Source organism: Penicillium verrucosum (genome assembly GCF_028828655.1).
Source record: "Penicillium verrucosum strain IBT 35672 chromosome Unknown utg000001l_segment0_segment0, whole genome shotgun sequence".
Taxonomy (NCBI): Eukaryota; Fungi; Ascomycota; class Eurotiomycetes; order Eurotiales; family Aspergillaceae; genus Penicillium; species Penicillium verrucosum.
Genome location: NW_026643210.1, coordinates 15,270,937 through 15,287,832, shown reverse-complemented (window position 1 = coordinate 15,287,832; position 16,896 = coordinate 15,270,937). Strand labels below are relative to the sequence as shown.

At 43.3% G+C, this 16,896-nt stretch overlaps 7 protein-coding genes across 7 annotated transcripts; 3 read left to right on the top strand and 4 right to left on the bottom strand.

Annotated features, from left to right (window-relative positions):
* Nucleotides 1-5,296: 5,296 nt before the first annotated feature.
* On the bottom strand, nt 5,297-5,596 carry N7516_005641 (uncharacterized protein; the record flags this gene model as incomplete). Its single annotated transcript, XM_057218361.1, has 2 exons — nt 5,297-5,377; nt 5,426-5,596. 2 exons carry the CDS (start codon nt 5,594-5,596, stop codon nt 5,297-5,299), a joined length of 252 nt encoding a protein of 83 aa, XP_057080244.1.
* A 515-nt stretch (nt 5,597-6,111) lies between these two features.
* Nucleotides 6,112-7,506, bottom strand: N7516_005640 (M81 family metallopeptidase; the record flags this gene model as incomplete). The annotated part of the gene is made up of 1 exon (XM_057218360.1): nt 6,112-7,506. The coding sequence occupies one exon, from the start codon at nt 7,504-7,506 to the stop codon at nt 6,112-6,114; it is 1,395 nt and encodes a 464-aa protein (XP_057080243.1).
* A 395-nt stretch (nt 7,507-7,901) lies between these two features.
* Nucleotides 7,902-8,764, top strand: N7516_005639 (copper homeostasis protein CutC; the record flags this gene model as incomplete). Its single annotated transcript, XM_057218359.1, has 2 exons — nt 7,902-7,999; nt 8,110-8,764. The coding sequence occupies 2 exons, from the start codon at nt 7,902-7,904 to the stop codon at nt 8,762-8,764; spliced, it is 753 nt and encodes a 250-aa protein (XP_057080242.1).
* A 414-nt stretch (nt 8,765-9,178) lies between these two features.
* On the bottom strand, nt 9,179-9,787 carry N7516_005638 (NUDIX hydrolase; the record flags this gene model as incomplete). Its single annotated transcript, XM_057218358.1, has 1 exon — nt 9,179-9,787. The coding sequence occupies one exon, from the start codon at nt 9,785-9,787 to the stop codon at nt 9,179-9,181; it is 609 nt and encodes a 202-aa protein (XP_057080241.1).
* A 308-nt stretch (nt 9,788-10,095) lies between these two features.
* Nucleotides 10,096-10,959, bottom strand: N7516_005637 (formyltetrahydrofolate deformylase; the record flags this gene model as incomplete). Its single annotated transcript, XM_057218357.1, has 1 exon — nt 10,096-10,959. The coding sequence occupies one exon, from the start codon at nt 10,957-10,959 to the stop codon at nt 10,096-10,098; it is 864 nt and encodes a 287-aa protein (XP_057080240.1).
* Nucleotides 10,960-12,153: 1,194 nt separating this feature from the next.
* Nucleotides 12,154-13,740, top strand: cbhB (putative 1,4-beta-D-glucan-cellobiohydrolyase; the record flags this gene model as incomplete). The annotated part of the gene is made up of 1 exon (XM_057218356.1): nt 12,154-13,740. One exon carries the CDS (start codon nt 12,154-12,156, stop codon nt 13,738-13,740), a length of 1,587 nt encoding a protein of 528 aa, XP_057080239.1.
* A 1,531-nt stretch (nt 13,741-15,271) lies between these two features.
* egl2 (putative endoglucanase) lies at nt 15,272-16,707 on the top strand (the record flags this gene model as incomplete). The annotated part of the gene is made up of 5 exons (XM_057218355.1): nt 15,272-15,368; nt 15,423-15,634; nt 15,698-15,762; nt 15,815-15,912; nt 15,959-16,707. The coding sequence occupies 5 exons, from the start codon at nt 15,272-15,274 to the stop codon at nt 16,705-16,707; spliced, it is 1,221 nt and encodes a 406-aa protein (XP_057080238.1).
* Nucleotides 16,708-16,896: the final 189 nt, after the last annotated feature.

Below are 16,896 nucleotides of genomic sequence, written 5' to 3'. Positions count from 1 at the left end.
TTATTATATATCCTAAGAAATCTATTTCTTAGCTTTATTAAATTAATAAGTTTTATAGTTAAAGTTATAAAGTTTAATCTAGTCTCCTTTCTTTAGAAGAATAGTATTAGAAAGAGAAGCTTTAATATATAGTTTTTTTATATAACTAAGTCGACGATAAATTTTATAAATCGAAATAGACTTATTAATTCGATTAAACTCTTTATCTAAATCCGAGTCTAAATTAGAAGAATTTAGTTTATAGAAGTAAGTTATTTAAATAAAAGATTATTATTATATCTTCTTTAGAATTACTTTTTAATAAAGTAAACTATTAATCTAGGGTAAACTATTAAACTATTTTACTAATCTAACTTCCTCCCTATTCTTATAAACTAGTTTCGAAATAATTAGATTATAATAGATACTATAATCCGCTTTAAGAGTATTAGATAAAAGTAGACGATTAGTAATTATTATATTATAATAGATATTAATAAAAATTATCTTAATCTTACCTTCCGAATTTTTAATTTAAATTAGCGCCTTATTATAACTAATTACTAATTAGATCTTATTATTAGTATTTATATAGCTATATAGCTCTTTACTAAGCTTATAAGTTAAGTATTTATAGAAGTTCTTATAATATCTAGTAATTATTTTAGAAGTACTATTATTAATTATCTAGTTATCCTCCGAAGAACGAGCTATATTAGTATAAGTAATACTAGCCTTACTTTTTTCTTTATATATAATTATATAATACTAAATATTACTATATAGCTTCTATCCCTCTATAGGTAGATCCTTTATTAAGTAAAAATATATCTTAATAAGATATCTAGTATATCTATAATAAGTATATTTAGAACTATTTATATATTATAGTTATTAATTACGCTACTATTCCGCTTATTTATTAATCGATTTATCCTTAGATAGTATATTCTTTATATCTTAATACTATTCCTTTTAATTATTTTAATTATCTTTATTATTATTATCCGATCTAGAGTTATATAAACTACCTCTATAACCTCTATTATTATAGCCTCGACCTCTTATTCTACCTCTATATTAATTATTATTATTATTATTTCGCGTAATATTAGTAGAAGCTTTTAGGTCGAACGATAACGAAATAGGAATATCGCGTACTTTAATTATTAATATCTTATATATATTACTAAAAACCTTCTTTATAATAGAATCTAGTATCTTATTCTTTAAAGTCTTATAAATAAATATAACCGATTTAAGTTTACCTTCTAATTATCGAAGTATTATAAATAATACTTTAAATAAGTAAGGTTTAATTTTATATATACTAAGCTAGTTATATTAGGTCTAGTAGATATTAATATAGTCTTTAGTAGAACTAAAGTATAATCTCTTTATCTCGTCGAATTTAATTACTTCCTATTTTATATTATTAATAATACTAATACTACGAATAATAGACTCGACTTTATATAGTATATAATTAGCGTAAATCGGGAAACTATTTATATATTCTTTAAGAGTTATAATAATCTTCTAATCTAAAAGACCTTTAATCTAACTACTAGAAATCTTTAACTAGTATCTCTATAGATTATAATTAAGATCGAATTCGGTAAGACGAGAAAGATTATAGTCGGCGATCTAATCGATTCGCGTTATACTTAATCTATTAATAATCTATCGTTTCTATCTTATTAAATTACTACTATTAAGAGCTAATTTAATATCTTTATTAAGCTTAATCTCTTTTACTTCCGGAAGATTAGTCCCCTATATATATATCCGTCTAATAGGATTACGTTATTACTATTATTAACTATTAGAAATAGGATTATATTACTAGCGAGAAGCGGGGAGAGAACGTAAGGAACCTTCTCCTCTATTATTATTATTATTATAGGAACTAGTTATTTTAATTATACGTTAAGTGTCTATCTTCGGTCTCGATTAAAAGAAATACGCGAAGCGGTACCGTCCGTCGTATCGATAAGGTAACTACGGAAAACGAAGCTTCCTAGATAATTAGAATAATAAAAATATTGACTTACGATAAGATCGTCAATAAAAATTAATAATAGGATCGATAGTCGAAAAGTAGAGATACGGAACGGGCCGAAAAACGCGTCCTATAAAATAAAAAATGAAAAACTCTAATTAGTTGAAAATTTCAACGAAAAGATGCTCGGAGTCGTACGAGCAAGGGCTTATAACCTATCAGATGGAATATAGGCTATGTAGGAATGAATGTTAACCTCAAAGGATTAGATTTGTAGACTCTGGAGAGGAAAAGAAAGGAAGAGAAGAAAACTAGCTACTGTCTAAACAATATCCTGAGTTCTATGGGTCAGGATCACCTGCGGCCCCATATGGCCGTCACGTGACTCCAACAATATATTCTTATAATACTACTCTAGTTTTATACTCTATAATCTTTTCTTTTAGGCTTTAAAAGGTTTTATTAGCGATATAAAAGCTTCCTACTATTAGTTCGGTAGTTTATTTAAGTAGATCCTAAGTTAATATTTCCTCTTATTCTTCTATAGGTAGAAATATTCCCGATTCGCTATCGGTTTAGATAGGATACTCTAGCGCCTCGGTATTATTACGCGAGCTACTATAGGTAGTTAGGGGAGCTATTATATCTTAGGTAGTTAAAGAAGAAGAATTAGAATTATAAGAATATACTATTTTAGATATAAGGCCTATTAACTAGGTAAGATACGTTAGCTTAGGAGGAGGAAATAAAGGTATATTAGGCTATATAAGCTAAGACTAATTCTTACTAGAATTCAGGGGTCCCGGGGGGACCTAAGATTAAAAGGAAATATACGTACTAAGGCTCGATACCGATTAGGTAACGAACCCCGTACGATTCACATACGTATCAGAAACTTCTATAAATATATATATCGCCCAAGTTCCTATTTCACCTTTGAAAGGACCTTTATCCTTTACACTAAGATAAGACGGATACGGATCGGTATCGGGGCTCGTATTAAAATTTCCCGGTCGTACCCTAACAAAAAAAAAGTCGAGATTTTAAGTTAACTTTTAACCCCCTTACTATACTCCGATCGGTCCTAAATTCGGCATACGGCCTAGTATAATATTAGAATAGAACTATATAAATTTTCAGACCAATCGGAGCACGGGAGTTTAGGGGTATCTAACCCCTATAGCCCTAAGCTTTTCTAGGATTTTAGGAGCTAATTAGAGCTATAGGCCTAGTAGGTATATAGCTTAGAATAGAGTTAGGATTAATCCTATCTAACTATAAAATATATATATTAGGGCTAAACTACTATAACCTTTATATATATATATATATCCCCGCTTATATAATCTAAGAATAATAATATATAATATAGAGTTTTAATAACTATAACTAATAATAACTTTATTAGGATTAATACTATATAACTAAGATATATATATTAGGATTAAAGTAGTATAACCTATATATATATATATTTTAAGTTGGATTATAAAGATATTTTATTTTTTTCGGATAAAACCGTAAATAACTCACTTTTTAGACTAGGCTTACGTAATCGATATAGTACATTTTATAGCCCTAGTTCCGCTCTATATTATAGTATTTTTTAGTATTTTATTAAATTTAATATATAGGGAGTAATATTAATAATTAATAAAATATATAATTATATTAAAGTAGCCGCTATTTATAATACGTACTGTAGTAAATATAAAATACCGTAATTAATATTTACTACTAGGCTACTAAGATAAGACCGATACGGATCCGTATTAGGGTCTATATTAAAAATTCCCGGTCGCACCCTAACAAAAAAAAAGTCGAGATTTCAACTTAACTTTTAACACCCTTACTATACTCCGATCGGTCCCAAATTTGGCATACAGCCTAGTATCATATCAGAATAGAAGTATATAAATTTTCAGACCCATCGGAGCACGGGAGTTCAGGTATTTCTGAACCCCAAATACCTGAACTTGCCCCACTCCCGAGCAGCCAACCACAGCCCTCTAAATCCACATACCTGGCAGGTATGTGGTTTGGAATAGAGTTAGGGGTTTTTGGGGTAAAATTGCGGCTTGATTCACTACCCCGGCTTACGGGGGGGTGTTGGATTCGAAGGCAAATATTGAGCTTTGAGAGTACCCGATCTGGACAAAAAGGCACCAAACCAGCTGCTGCGAAGCTATTTCTAATAGTCTCGGATTTTTGTGCCTCGATCCGAGCGTATGGGTATACCTCGAGGAAATCAAGTTTATCGATATGGTTGATCCCGAGGCGCATCTTCGTTTCAACAAGCCGACCGTACGAGCGCTTGGATACTGTAAAACAACCGATATCAAGAGCCTGTAAAAGATGGGACGAATACGCAGGCGTCACCTATTGATGGTTCGCATTTTGTCGCCGAGAGGTTTCGATTTTCCATGCTTCCAAAACAGCTCATCGATCATACTTTTGTATTTCTCGGCTTGCGAGGTGTTGCAAACTTCCCTTAAGTCCACTGATCAGTAAAGCCAGAATTCCGAGTTTATCTGAAGCATACCTACTATTCTCGAGCGTTGACTCATTGATCCAATGAAGAACTTTTTCTTGCGATTGTTTTGAGGCATTTTGCTCGTCGTGGTCCATGATTAGTGATGACCAACCTCATGAGTGAACTTTTCATAGACAAGAAGTAAATGAGCTTTTTGAACAGGGGATTTGTGTAAAGGCTAGTCGAATCATCGCCAAGTTGATCTACGGTGGTGAGATTTTATAGGCTTTCAGGGAAAAAAAATGATAGGTGGTCGTTGAGTCGTTGAACCATTTTCGATACGTCATAGAGTAGAGCTCTTTGTTACAAACCAAATACAAAATTTTGCTCCCAGGAGCCCCGAAACTTAATGTTTATCCTATGCCGGCATTTCATACCCGAGCAAACCTCCTTTACCTTATTGGCATAGGGACATGGGACAAAGACCTTCCATCTATAGATTGAAAACATCTTGATGTGGGGTGCTAGTAAGAGCGGGCAACACCAAGAAGCCTAGACTTGCCTGCTGCGGAGACCCATTAGTCCCAGTCTCGGAACCTACTATATAAATAGCTGCTGTAGCCTGCATATCACTTTGCGCAGTTGGATTCTAAACCACAACCCACTATGCTGAGTGCAGATTCGTATTTTGGTCGCTAGGTTTCGAGTAGGGACATTATGGCATTGCAAGCAGGGGTTTGGTAAAGAGCGCAGTTTTTATCATTTTCAAAGAGTAAATTCAAGAAAGCGAAGCTGACACAAATTTCGAGACGTAATTTAATCACTGCGATTGGCAGTTTGCTTCATTGCTCCGCCACAGCGGTATCTCCAGCCGTCTCCAAATCTTGCTCTGTGATTAAATGAGGGGCGGGGTAGTAGGAATTCTAAGATAGTTAGTCTTTATATCCAATGGTTAATACCTGACAGCATACTAGTTGTGACCCAAGAAAGTCCCAAAATCCTGATGGGTCCGCTGAAAGGATGAACACTTGACCCGTCTCCCGTAGTCGTATTCCCAAGCAGACGTCTGCTTCACACATCCTACTATATTCACGTGCTTTCTTTATCAAATTGGACTTGCGACGGCATTGCTTTTGTCGCATTAATTTTCTCTTCGAAGAGGACCGCTGCGAAGAATTTGTTGGCGCCATAATACGTCAGGATATGTGTTGTGGTGGCCTTAGGCCCCACATTGGTGCCTCAGGCATCAACCCCCAGGATTGTAGATATCTAGCAGTTTCTCTCCTTCCATAGCAATCAACTCTCCCTCTCTACTTTCCAGAGACTACCATCTGTAGTCTGTCCATCATAAACCTATCATCAGTAAGATTCTACATTATTCTTCAATAGTTACTAAACTAGGTACTAAAGTAGGTGCTAGATAGAGTAGGCGCTTAAAAAGGAGCATTAAGCTAACGCTTAGCACAGAGGCTAGGGAGGGGTCCGGGGAGCGCTAAAGCTCCCTGGTAGTCAAAAACTTCATTCCTGCCGCTTCTCCAAATCCTCATCTGAGAATGGAATCAGCTGTGGAGTGAGGTCTGGGGCTCTCTCGAACGTTTTGTCAAAAGGCCACATTGGACGGAGGATGCGATGATGCCCAAGGCGTTGTAGATCCTGGTCAACGCCCCCCAGGAGTCAACCCAAGCATCCACTCTGCCGCCATATCAAACAATTCTGGCTCAAGATAGCCAATTTTGACTATGACGATGTCTGTCGTACGCGGACTAAGAGCAAGACCGGTAAAATCACTCTCATGGTGATACGGCTTGCGTAATTTGGTGACGATGGTAAACACGCTTCCAACCTGTAAAACTGCTTCAATTTCAGCATCGCGATCCCCATACCGGATGGAATGAACGCGTCCAGTCATGGTGACGGGCCCAGCATGTAGATTGTCCACTTGTGCTCCAGCCGTGATCGTAACAATAGCACCGACACCAGCCTTAATTATAATGTCAATTGCCTGGGGTCCAGGAATACTAGCATAAATAACAGATGGACTGGAGTCTTTCCAAAACTCCGATCGCTTCAGTAATTGGTTTAATCCGAAGGTCACGTCGCCCGACCCACCAGCGGTAGGATTATCTCCTGAATCAGAGATAAAGAAGGGCCTATTCGAGGACGCCAGCGCCTTGTCGATGCATTCTGAGAAAGAGCCGGTCGGCGCAACAAAATGAAAGTCCGTACGGATACGCCAGAAGAAAGATGCAAGTCGTTCAGCTCCTCTGGCGATAGTAGCCTTATTCCACCCAGTGACCATTACCACAGCATGATTTCGTGGCTCGTCTGCCCACGCATAACCAACCCATATGGCTGCATCTAAGACATCATCCATTGATTCAATTTCGGGAACTAGCGAATATAGGCTTTTTGCCGGTTCGTTGCGAGTCGAGGTCTGCTCTCCCGGCAGCAAGATAGGAATTGAGACCCATGCTTTCAGGGGTTTATTCCCTCTCCAAGTATCGGGTCGCGATATCAAAACATTGACCAGATTGCGACATGCCCGTTCTTTTGTTTCCAGTTCATCCTCGTGAGGTGCCATGCGATAACAAGTGATCATGTCAGTCTGGTGGGCCAGCTCCCTGGACACATTTCCATGCAAATCCATGGATGCCGAGACCAAAACATCTGGGCCAATAACTGTTCGAATGCGTCGGAGAAGTTCTGACTCCACGTCTTCCATACCCTCAACACACATTGCGCCATGAATATCGTACCATAATCCGTCGATGGGGTTTGAAGCGACCATTTTTGCCAACCGCTCCAGGATTTCCCTGGAAAGTTGTTCGAAATCAGCTCGTACCACGACTCCACCCGGAAGGGCATGACCTATGAGTGCACCCTTCCAATCTGCGACATTTGCTAGTTGAGTGCCGTGATGCAGAAAAGCGTACTTCTCAATCACTTCCCTGCCACGGCGCGGGTGAAACGCCCCGCCGAGTGTTCGAGCGGGGGTAAAGGTCGAGGTCTCACAAGCAAGTCCTGCGATTGCGATAACTGGTCGTTGAGACATTCTTCTCGAAGGGTAGAAAAGTGGTGGAAAAAGTGCAATGATGCTAAGGGCGGAAAGATCAAGTAAGAGTGCAAGATGGTGAGGACGGAAAGATCAAGTAAGGTGGTTGCAGGATTCCCAGGTTTTGACATCCGATCTTTCGACTCGTTCTCCCCGCTCCGGTAAGAGCACCATTATGAAAAGTTTATCACATACCAATATTGACACATGTGGAACAGACAAGGGACCAATATATAAAGGTCTAGCCACCGCATACATAATAGGTATTTGGGCTCTATTCTAAGACCACCATCATGTGACTCGCCCATTGTCAGTCGCACCTACAAAAGCCCCTTCTTCCCACACCCATCCCCGTACTCCATACAAGCTAGCTACAAACCAGCCAATATAAGACCATGATCCCAGCTGTTCCACGAGGACCAATCCTAGAGATTGCTTGTTTCAATGAAGCATCAGCCATGATTGCTGCAGGAGCGGGAGCAGACCGTATCGAGTGAGTAGGCTTCTCCCGACATCCATGGATGCATTTGCAACGAATTTCTTATTTCTTTTCTTTTCTTTTTCTCTTTCCTTGTGAAGTGACCCTCCACTAATTCGCTCAAGGTTATGCAAAGACTACCATCTCGGTGGGCTATCGGCCGATAAAGATATTCTCGAAAAATTGAAATCGCAGCTCACACTACCGATCTACACGATGCTTCGCCCACACGCCGAAGGATTCTGTTACGAAGAATTTGACTTTGAGGTGATGAAGCAAACACTCAATTCTCTCAAGTCCTGTGGGGCTGACGGTTTCGTCTTCGGGATTTTGAATCGATCTTCACAAAAGCCTTGTGATCCGAATGTGCCGTGGGTCGATGTATCCCGTAACAAGCAGCTTGTCCAACTAGCTGACGGGCGCCCCTGCACATTTCATCGTGCTTTTGATGTCATTCCTGAATCTCATTGGGAGAACGCATTGTCCGATATCATGGAGTGTGGCTTTACATCGATTTTAACCAATGGTGGTGCTTCAGGAACACGGGCCATGGAATGCGTTGACAAGCTGAAAACTCTAGTACGTTATAGAATGAAACTTCAGAGCAACAGAGTTCCAGAAATCATTGTTGGAGGTGGTGTGAGGGCATCGAACATAGGCTTGCTTCACAACATTACCGGTGCCTCAGCCTTCCATTCAGCGGCTCTTTTAGTCACGGAAGAGGTGGCATCGGCAACTGAGGTGTTTAAAATGAAGGATGAGATAACGCGGGCGAAATAATAAATCTACTAATCTGTCGCACTCCTAGCCTCGGATGTAGAACATATATCCGACGACCATTATTCAACTAGTGTTATATACCACCTATCCGTTTCGTTGAGTTGATTCAATATGCCGTCCGGTCTTATATTATTACGGCTGGGCACTTCCGGGGTGTTTATATACTAGATACAGCCTTCCAGCAAACAATGGGGAACATCTTTTAATAGTCCTAAAAGATAAGAGGGGCCACTTTGGCTATACTGGGGACGGCAAGGTTCGAGATTGGCCAAAGCCTTCGTGTTTTGCAGCGAGACACAGCGGAGAGATTAATCAGTTCCGAGTTTTAGGAGTAGATTGATCATACATAATAGACTCATAGTTGTCAATAAAGCGATTAATTTATATAAATACGCGTGCTAAGGTTCATATCATTCACTCCTTGCTCTCCCGTTCTTCAACCAATTCAAAAGCTCGGAGGATATTAGGTGCTTGGTGGCCAATTAAAGGCAATGGGAATCTGTATCGACCGTTCGATGACTGAATAGAAAGCACAACGTCCTCTTTTATCGCCCAGTCGAACTGCTGGTGCTCCAGTGGCTCGAGTTGAACAGGTATTTGGAGTGTTGGCACCGGTTGGCATTTTCCTGCTGACCATCGCAAAGCCTGTTGAACCTCGACAACAAACGAGTACTTGGCGATCCGGATTTTGCCGCCACTACGGCGATGATGCTCCCAGCAATCCACCGCAACGAGGTCAATAATTCTAGACACATGCAATCCACTTTCTTCTAGCGTTTCGCGCACAAGGGAGTCGAGTAACGTTTTGTCGGTTTCCAGTTCACATGCGCCTCCGGGGCCCTCCCAGCAGCCAGGCATTGAGTCCGTCAGTGCGCGCTGGAGAAGAAGGATGCGCGGGGTGGGATCGGCATGAGAGAAAACGTATGCTCCAACACCAAACCCTTCAAATTCAGGTCGAGCGGCCACAAAGTCCGTGAGCGGGATGGTGAAGTATTCGAGATGCGGAGCCACGGTATAAGTCATCTTGGTTGGCGTGGATGGAACCTTTCAGTGTAGTGCAGATGTTGAAGTTTTATCTTCCCCGCTAGGCAGCGCCTGGGCGCTTATTTTTTTTTTTTTAGGGGCAGAAAAAGCAAAGGATTGTAATTATAAGATAAGATCTTACCAGTCCTCTAGAAAATTTAAATCTAATTCTAAAGTCCACAAGATATTGTTTATATATGTAAATTCGAGTTATGGATTTGTTTTTATTTCTCCCATGGTCTATATAATATGGGGTATCGCAAAAGGATTTAATAAAATGCGTAAGAATGGCAGATTTCAGTAGAGGGTCAGTTGAAGACAACAGTCTTGTGGCCGTTCAAGATCACACGGCGCTCTGTCACGTACTTGACAGCCGCGGCGAGTACATTGCTCTCCACATTGCTGCCAGCATGGGTCAGCTCCTTGGGGCTCATGCCGTGGTTGACCCGAACAACATTCTGTTCGATGATCGGGCCTTCATCCAGGTCACTGGTGACGAAGTGGGCAGTGGCACCGATGATTTTCACACCTCGGTCGTAGGCCTGGTGGTAGGGCTTGGCACCCTTGAAAGAGGGCAGGAAGCTATGGTGGATGTTGATAATGCGACCGGACATGGCTGTACACAGGGTTGGGGACAACACCTGCATATACCGAGCCAGCACAATCAAATCAACATTGTGTTGGCTCACCAATTCCAAAATCTGGGCCTCTTGCTGCGCCTTGGTATCCGGGGTGACGGGGAGATGGTGGAATGGGATATTATATGTGGCCGCGAGGGTAGCAAAGTCTGGGTGGTTGGAAACGATTAAAGGCACCTCAATGCTCAGCTGGCCGGTAGATTGGCGGAATAGCAGGTCGTTGAGGCAGTGGCCAATCTTGGAGACCATGATCAGCACGCGGGGCTTCTTCACAGTGGGGTTGATCTCGAATTTGAGGGAGAACGACTGAGCAGTGGGCTCGAATGCAGTGCGCAACATCTCGATTTCGGGACCATCATCTCCTCCACTTGCAATGGCAAATTGTGTCCGCATAAAGAAGCGCTCAGAGGCAGGATCACCGAATTGCGACGAATCGATAATATTGAGGTTGTTCTGCACAAGGAATGCAGTGACCGCGTGGACAATACCGGGGCGGTCGGGGCCGGAAAGGGTCAAAATGAAGCTAGATGCCATGATAAATGAGAGGACGGTGTTGAATCCGCTGGTATTCCTTCAAATGGCTAAGATGGAGAGGAATTGGCTTCTTTTTTTCTTTTTTCTTTTTTCTTTTTTTCTGTGAATCCCACCTGCCGGTTTCGGTGATGACTAATCTGCCAGCATTGTCCGCCTACGTTCCTTCCTTCTAACCTTCCAACCTTCTTCTTTTGTTTACTTCTCTTGATCTTTCTTCTATCACTTTGAACTCCTCCAGGGCTCTTCTCCTTTGATCTCTACTAATCATTATGACTTGAAATACAAACTGTTCTGTTCCAAAAAAAAAAAAAAAAAAGCATATCACCTCGATAGTCACACATAACAAGTCGCCGGGTTTTATTTTCTTAGTGTTTCTCCGGGGCCAGCCATTTACACCAAAATTATGCATCAATCTCACATGCCCAGGTGTCATGAGACTAATGGTTTGGTTGACAGGCCTGTACTCGGCATTGGTTCCATAATCCTCGTGATTAAACTAAATTACCTTCACTACGCTAATGCACACCAATTGAACTCCTACGAGCCAATGGGCGCAGCCCACGCAAATTACCGGCAATGGGGGTTTTAGCCTGCCCGTCTAGATCCTGCAGAATCTGGGGAAGTGACCACCTTGTCACGGATCTGAGGGATTTTCCTAATCTGGGTATGCTAACAAGTTTCGGCCTCTCTAAGTCGGGCTTCGTGGACAACATGGCGTTGTCCCTGGCTAATTTAGAGGCTGGCCATTTAGCCGCCAATGGCTTTCAGTTCAGTCTAGTTGTGTTGCCGGTGCCTAGTTGGACGTACCGAATAAAAAGTCCCTCTTACCAAGCGATGGGATGTTCCCAGCCATCTCGGTCACAGCCATCTCGGTGGCACCAAGACCCAGGCGCCCTCCTCCACAAAATGATTTGAGCTACTTCCGAGGTCCATCGCGGGGTCTAGGGAACACCCTCCGTGTCGCCGGAGTCTTTCTCGTCCTTCTCCATTGGGAACCATGACAGCTTATCCCTATACGGTCATACGGACCGTAGAGCCGTGACATGAAGCTTGGTATGGATCCTCTGAGAACCACCCTCTTTATTTCCCACTGGAATATAAAACAAACTCTGCATCCGTCTCAGTCTCAAGATTCCTCATCAATCTACCTAATAATTTCAGACATCAACTCGGTGCACATCAACACTAGACATCATGGCCTCCACTCTCTCCTTCAACGTCTACAAAAGTGCCCTGCTGTTGGCCGGCTTTCTTGGTATTGCGCAGGCACAGCAAGTTGGCACAAACACTGCTGAAGTTCACCCGTCCTTGGCCTGGCAAAAGTGCACCACTGGAGGCAGCTGCACTTCGCAAAACGGAAAGGTTGTCGTCGACGCCAACTGGCGTTGGGTTCACAAAACTAGCGGCTCCACCAATTGTTATACTGGCAATGAATGGGATACCACTATCTGCCCGGATGATGTTACCTGTGCCACCAATTGCGCCCTAGACGGTGCCGACTACTCGGGCACTTATGGTGTTACCGCCAGCGGAAGCTCTTTGCGGCTGAACTTCGTCACCCAGGCATCTCAGAAGAACATCGGCTCACGTCTCTACCTGATGGCGGATGACAGCAAGTACGAAAAGTTCCAGTTACTCAATCAGGAGTTCACCTTCGATGTCGATGTCTCGAACCTTCCCTGTGGCTTGAACGGTGCGCTGTACTTCGTTTCCATGGACGAAGATGGTGGCATGGCACGATACCCTGCCAACAAAGCTGGTGCTAAGTATGGTACCGGTTACTGTGATGCGCAATGTCCGCGTGATCTCAAGTTCATCAACGGCCAGGCCAACGTGGAAGGATGGGAGCCGTCTTCCAACGATGTCAACGCCGGTACTGGCAATTATGGCTCTTGCTGTGCTGAGATGGATATTTGGGAGGCCAACTCAATCTCCACTGCAGTCACGCCTCACCCTTGCGATGACCCAGCCCAGACTAGGTGTAAGGGAGATGCCTGTGGCGGCACATACAGCAGTGACCGCTATAGTGGTACTTGTGACCCTGATGGATGTGATTTCAACCCATATCGTATGGGCAACCAGTCTTTCTATGGCCCAAGCAAGATCGTCGATACCAAGTCCCCTTTCACTGTTGTGACTCAGTTTATCACCAGTGACGGTACATCCACCGGCACGCTCTCGGAAATCAAGCGATTCTATGTGCAGAATGGAAAGGTTATTCCCCAGTCTGTATCTACAATCAGCGCTGTTACTGGCAACTCTGTCACCGACTCCTTCTGCTCTGCTCAGAAGACTGCATTCGGCGACACGGACGTATTCACTCAACATGGGGGTATGGCAGGAATGGGGGCTGGTCTTGCCGATGGCATGGTTCTCGTGATGAGTCTCTGGGATGACCACGCGGCCAACATGCTGTGGCTCGACAGCACTTACCCAACCACTGCCTCTTCAACCACTCCTGGTGCTGCTCGTGGAAGCTGCGACATTTCCTCCGGTGAGCCTGCCGATGTTGAGGCTAACCATGCGAACGCCTATGTTATCTACTCAAACATCAAGGTCGGTCCTCTCGGTTCGACTTTCAGCTCGTCCGAACCAGGCTCCGGTACTACCACCACTTCCACAGCAACCACTTCCACTACTACCACTACTACCACGACTGGATCGAATACCGGCGCTGCTCACTATGCGCAGTGTGGTGGGATTAACTGGACTGGCGCAACCACTTGTGTCAGCCCGTACACCTGCCAGAAGCAGACTGATTACTACTCGCAGTGTCTATAGGCAATAGGCAACCCTAAGAGTCTAGTGGTGGAAACTGGAGAAAGGTGAATGGGAGACGATTGGATCAGTTTATCACGCTCTCTATTAGAATTGGCCTTTTGTCACCTTGCTTTTAGAACTTAGCTTCAAGTTGCTTTTAAATTGAAATCTTTGATTTATGCATCTTATTTCCTATTCTACGATCTCAATCCTATATCCTATTTTTTCTAAAATGTCCTCTCTTTTGTCCGTTCAATATCCGCTGGCCCCCTCGGATATAACCGTAACATTCCCATCCACTGCTTTCTACTTGTTTTCCACATACGGAATGTCAGTTATAAACTAAATTATGTTGCGAAATTGAACCTCCACTGGGCATTATTGGAAATAGGGATCATTTATCCGGCTGTCTTGAGTAACCGATGCCCGTTGCCCAGGTGCAAGACCCCAGTCAGAGTCAGCACTAGTGTCAGAATCAGAACAATTAAGCCGATAGCTCCTGCACGTAATACCCCACATTCCTAGACCCAGCTGATGCATGTGGCGCTACCTTGTTTACCTTGAAGAAATCATGCAGAAACCGGAGGATGCTCCGACTAGTCAAGCCACCTTGATTTCGCTTATACCTTGAGCGCCTCCCCTGGTTCCTTGAGCGCATGACGCTAAATGATATAGACTGCTGATTTTATGCGAAAGTTGGTACACATCACATCTACCGGGCCTGTAAGCCATTACTATTATTCTGTGAAGAATACCAGTATGTCGTCTATGTACAAACGAATAACTAGCAATTCATTAAGCGTGCTGATCATTGGGGATTCCATGCGAACTCCTCTTACTGCTGTTGTTCATTCCCTATTTAGTATCTAGCTTCTATCTATGCACAATCCTTATATGAACTGGCGCGCAAGTTCCCCAGTGGATAAGCCGGACGAACGGCCGGGTGATATTTTATATTGGTCGGATCAATTCAGGGTCTATACCCGCCGGCCAATAAATAACATTACCCCAGTTCCCTCTTGAACTTCCAAGCCGACGGGTCTGTCGGATGAAAAGGCCGGAAATGAGCTTGTGCAGTCTGACAAGCGTCAGGCTCTTGGCAATACATGCTTCCTGTTGGTAATAGAATCTCACATGTTCTTTTGCGGTGGATTGATCGCTCTTCATTCCCCAGATTCTAAGGCGCCTCTAGTGGCGTCCTCCTTCCCACGTAATGTCATCCCCGAGGTTCCATCCACCAAGGGATTGTGATGCCGTGCCGAATCTGGACCGGTTTTTCTCACATCTTGGCCATTTATTCTTCAAAAATTATTCTAGTTCGGGGGCGGTCCGTAAAAAGAAACCCAATCGAGGACTTGAAGATATTCCCCACAGGCTTAGCCTCTTCGTCAAAGCAACGCTTCGCAGTTTCACCTCTAGGTAAGGATCCATTCGCGATCAGGGGGCTGCTCCTTGCCATGATTGACCCTTGTAACTTGATATAAATCCTATTGTGACCCTCGATGCATCTACATTCCGTAGTACCCTTCAGAGCCTCGAATACGTACCCGACATGCGGTATAACTGTTTGCTTACCATAGCTGGTGCCACAGGCCTGGTGCTGGCGGCACCCAGCCCATCCCTATCTAAAAGGACATCTTCCTTTGTTTGTACGAAGTCTAACAATCTTGGTATAACCAGACATCTGACCAGGCCGTGGATAGGGTTCGGCGCAAACGAAGCTGGCGCAGAGTTTGGGAGTGGGAACATTCCAGGAGAACTGGGCACTGATTATATCTGGCCATCCACCTCGACCATTCACACTCTGCGGAGTGAAGGGATGAATATATTCCGCATTCCCTTCGCCATGGAGCGCTTGGTCCCGGGAACTCTGACGTCGAATGTGGATGCGACCTACCTAGCTTCATTGAAAAGTGTACCTATTTATAATGTATAGCCGTCCATGCATGAGACATTTTTGACACCAATTTTGCAACAGACTGTCAACTATATCACATCCAACGGTGGATATGCTGTTGTTGATCCTCACAACTTTGGTCGATAGTAAGTTCTCGGCTGGCACTTGTGGGGGATTCATCTGACTATATATACCTAGTTATGGCAACGTAATCACCTCTACTAGTGACTTCGCCGCCTTTTGGACAACGCTGGCATCGGAATTCGCGTCGAATGACAAGGTTATATTCGATACAAGTGAGATACACCGTTCCTCAATCCAAGCCATGGGCTAACTTTGTAGACAATGAATTCAATTCTGAAGACCAAACCCTCGTGCTAAACTTGAACCAAGCTGCTATCAATGCTATCCGAGCTGCAGGGGCGAAATCCCAGTATATTTTCGTGGAGGGCAACTCGTGGAGTGGCGCATGGACATGGACAACTGTCAATGACAATATGAAAGCCTTGACAGATCCACAGAACTTGATCATTTATGAGATGCACCAGTACCTTGACTCTGATGGTTCGGGAACATCAGAAACCTGTGTTAGCTCAACCATTGGGCAAGAACGAGTTGTGGCTGCCACACAGTGGCTGAAGGACAATGGCAAGAAGGCCTTCTTAGGAGAATTTGCTGGGGGTGCCAATTCTGTCTGTCAAAGTGCAGTGACAGGTATGCTCGATTACCTGCAAGCGAATAGCGATGTCTGGCTTGGCGCGTCCTGGTGGTCCGCTGGACCATGGTGGGGAGATTACATGTACAGCTTCGAGCCTCCCTCTGGTGTAGGCTACACTTACTACATGAGCCTTCTGAAGAATTATTTCCCCGGCTCGAGTGGCTCAGGTGGAACAACCACTGCAGGCACTACCATCATTCCCACAACAACCGTCGCAACTACTACCGAGACCACTACTACCACAACTGGATCAAGCATTACCGGCGCAGCTCACTATGCCCAATGTGGTGGGAAGAACTGGACTGGGTCAACCACCTGTGTCAGCCCTTACACTTGCCAAAAGCAGAGTGACTACTACTCACAGTGCCTGTAGGCGAAGCAGTGGGGTATGGGAAGATATAGGTCTCAAGGGTAGCTTAGTGGGTGTCTTATATTGCTCACAGTATCAAATTTTTGATTCATCATTTATTCATTATTCAAATTTTCCCTATTTACGTACTTGTAGATCTAGGTGGCTCTAACTTCAATGTTGTACAAATCGTTCGTCAAGAGTCTCCTCGTG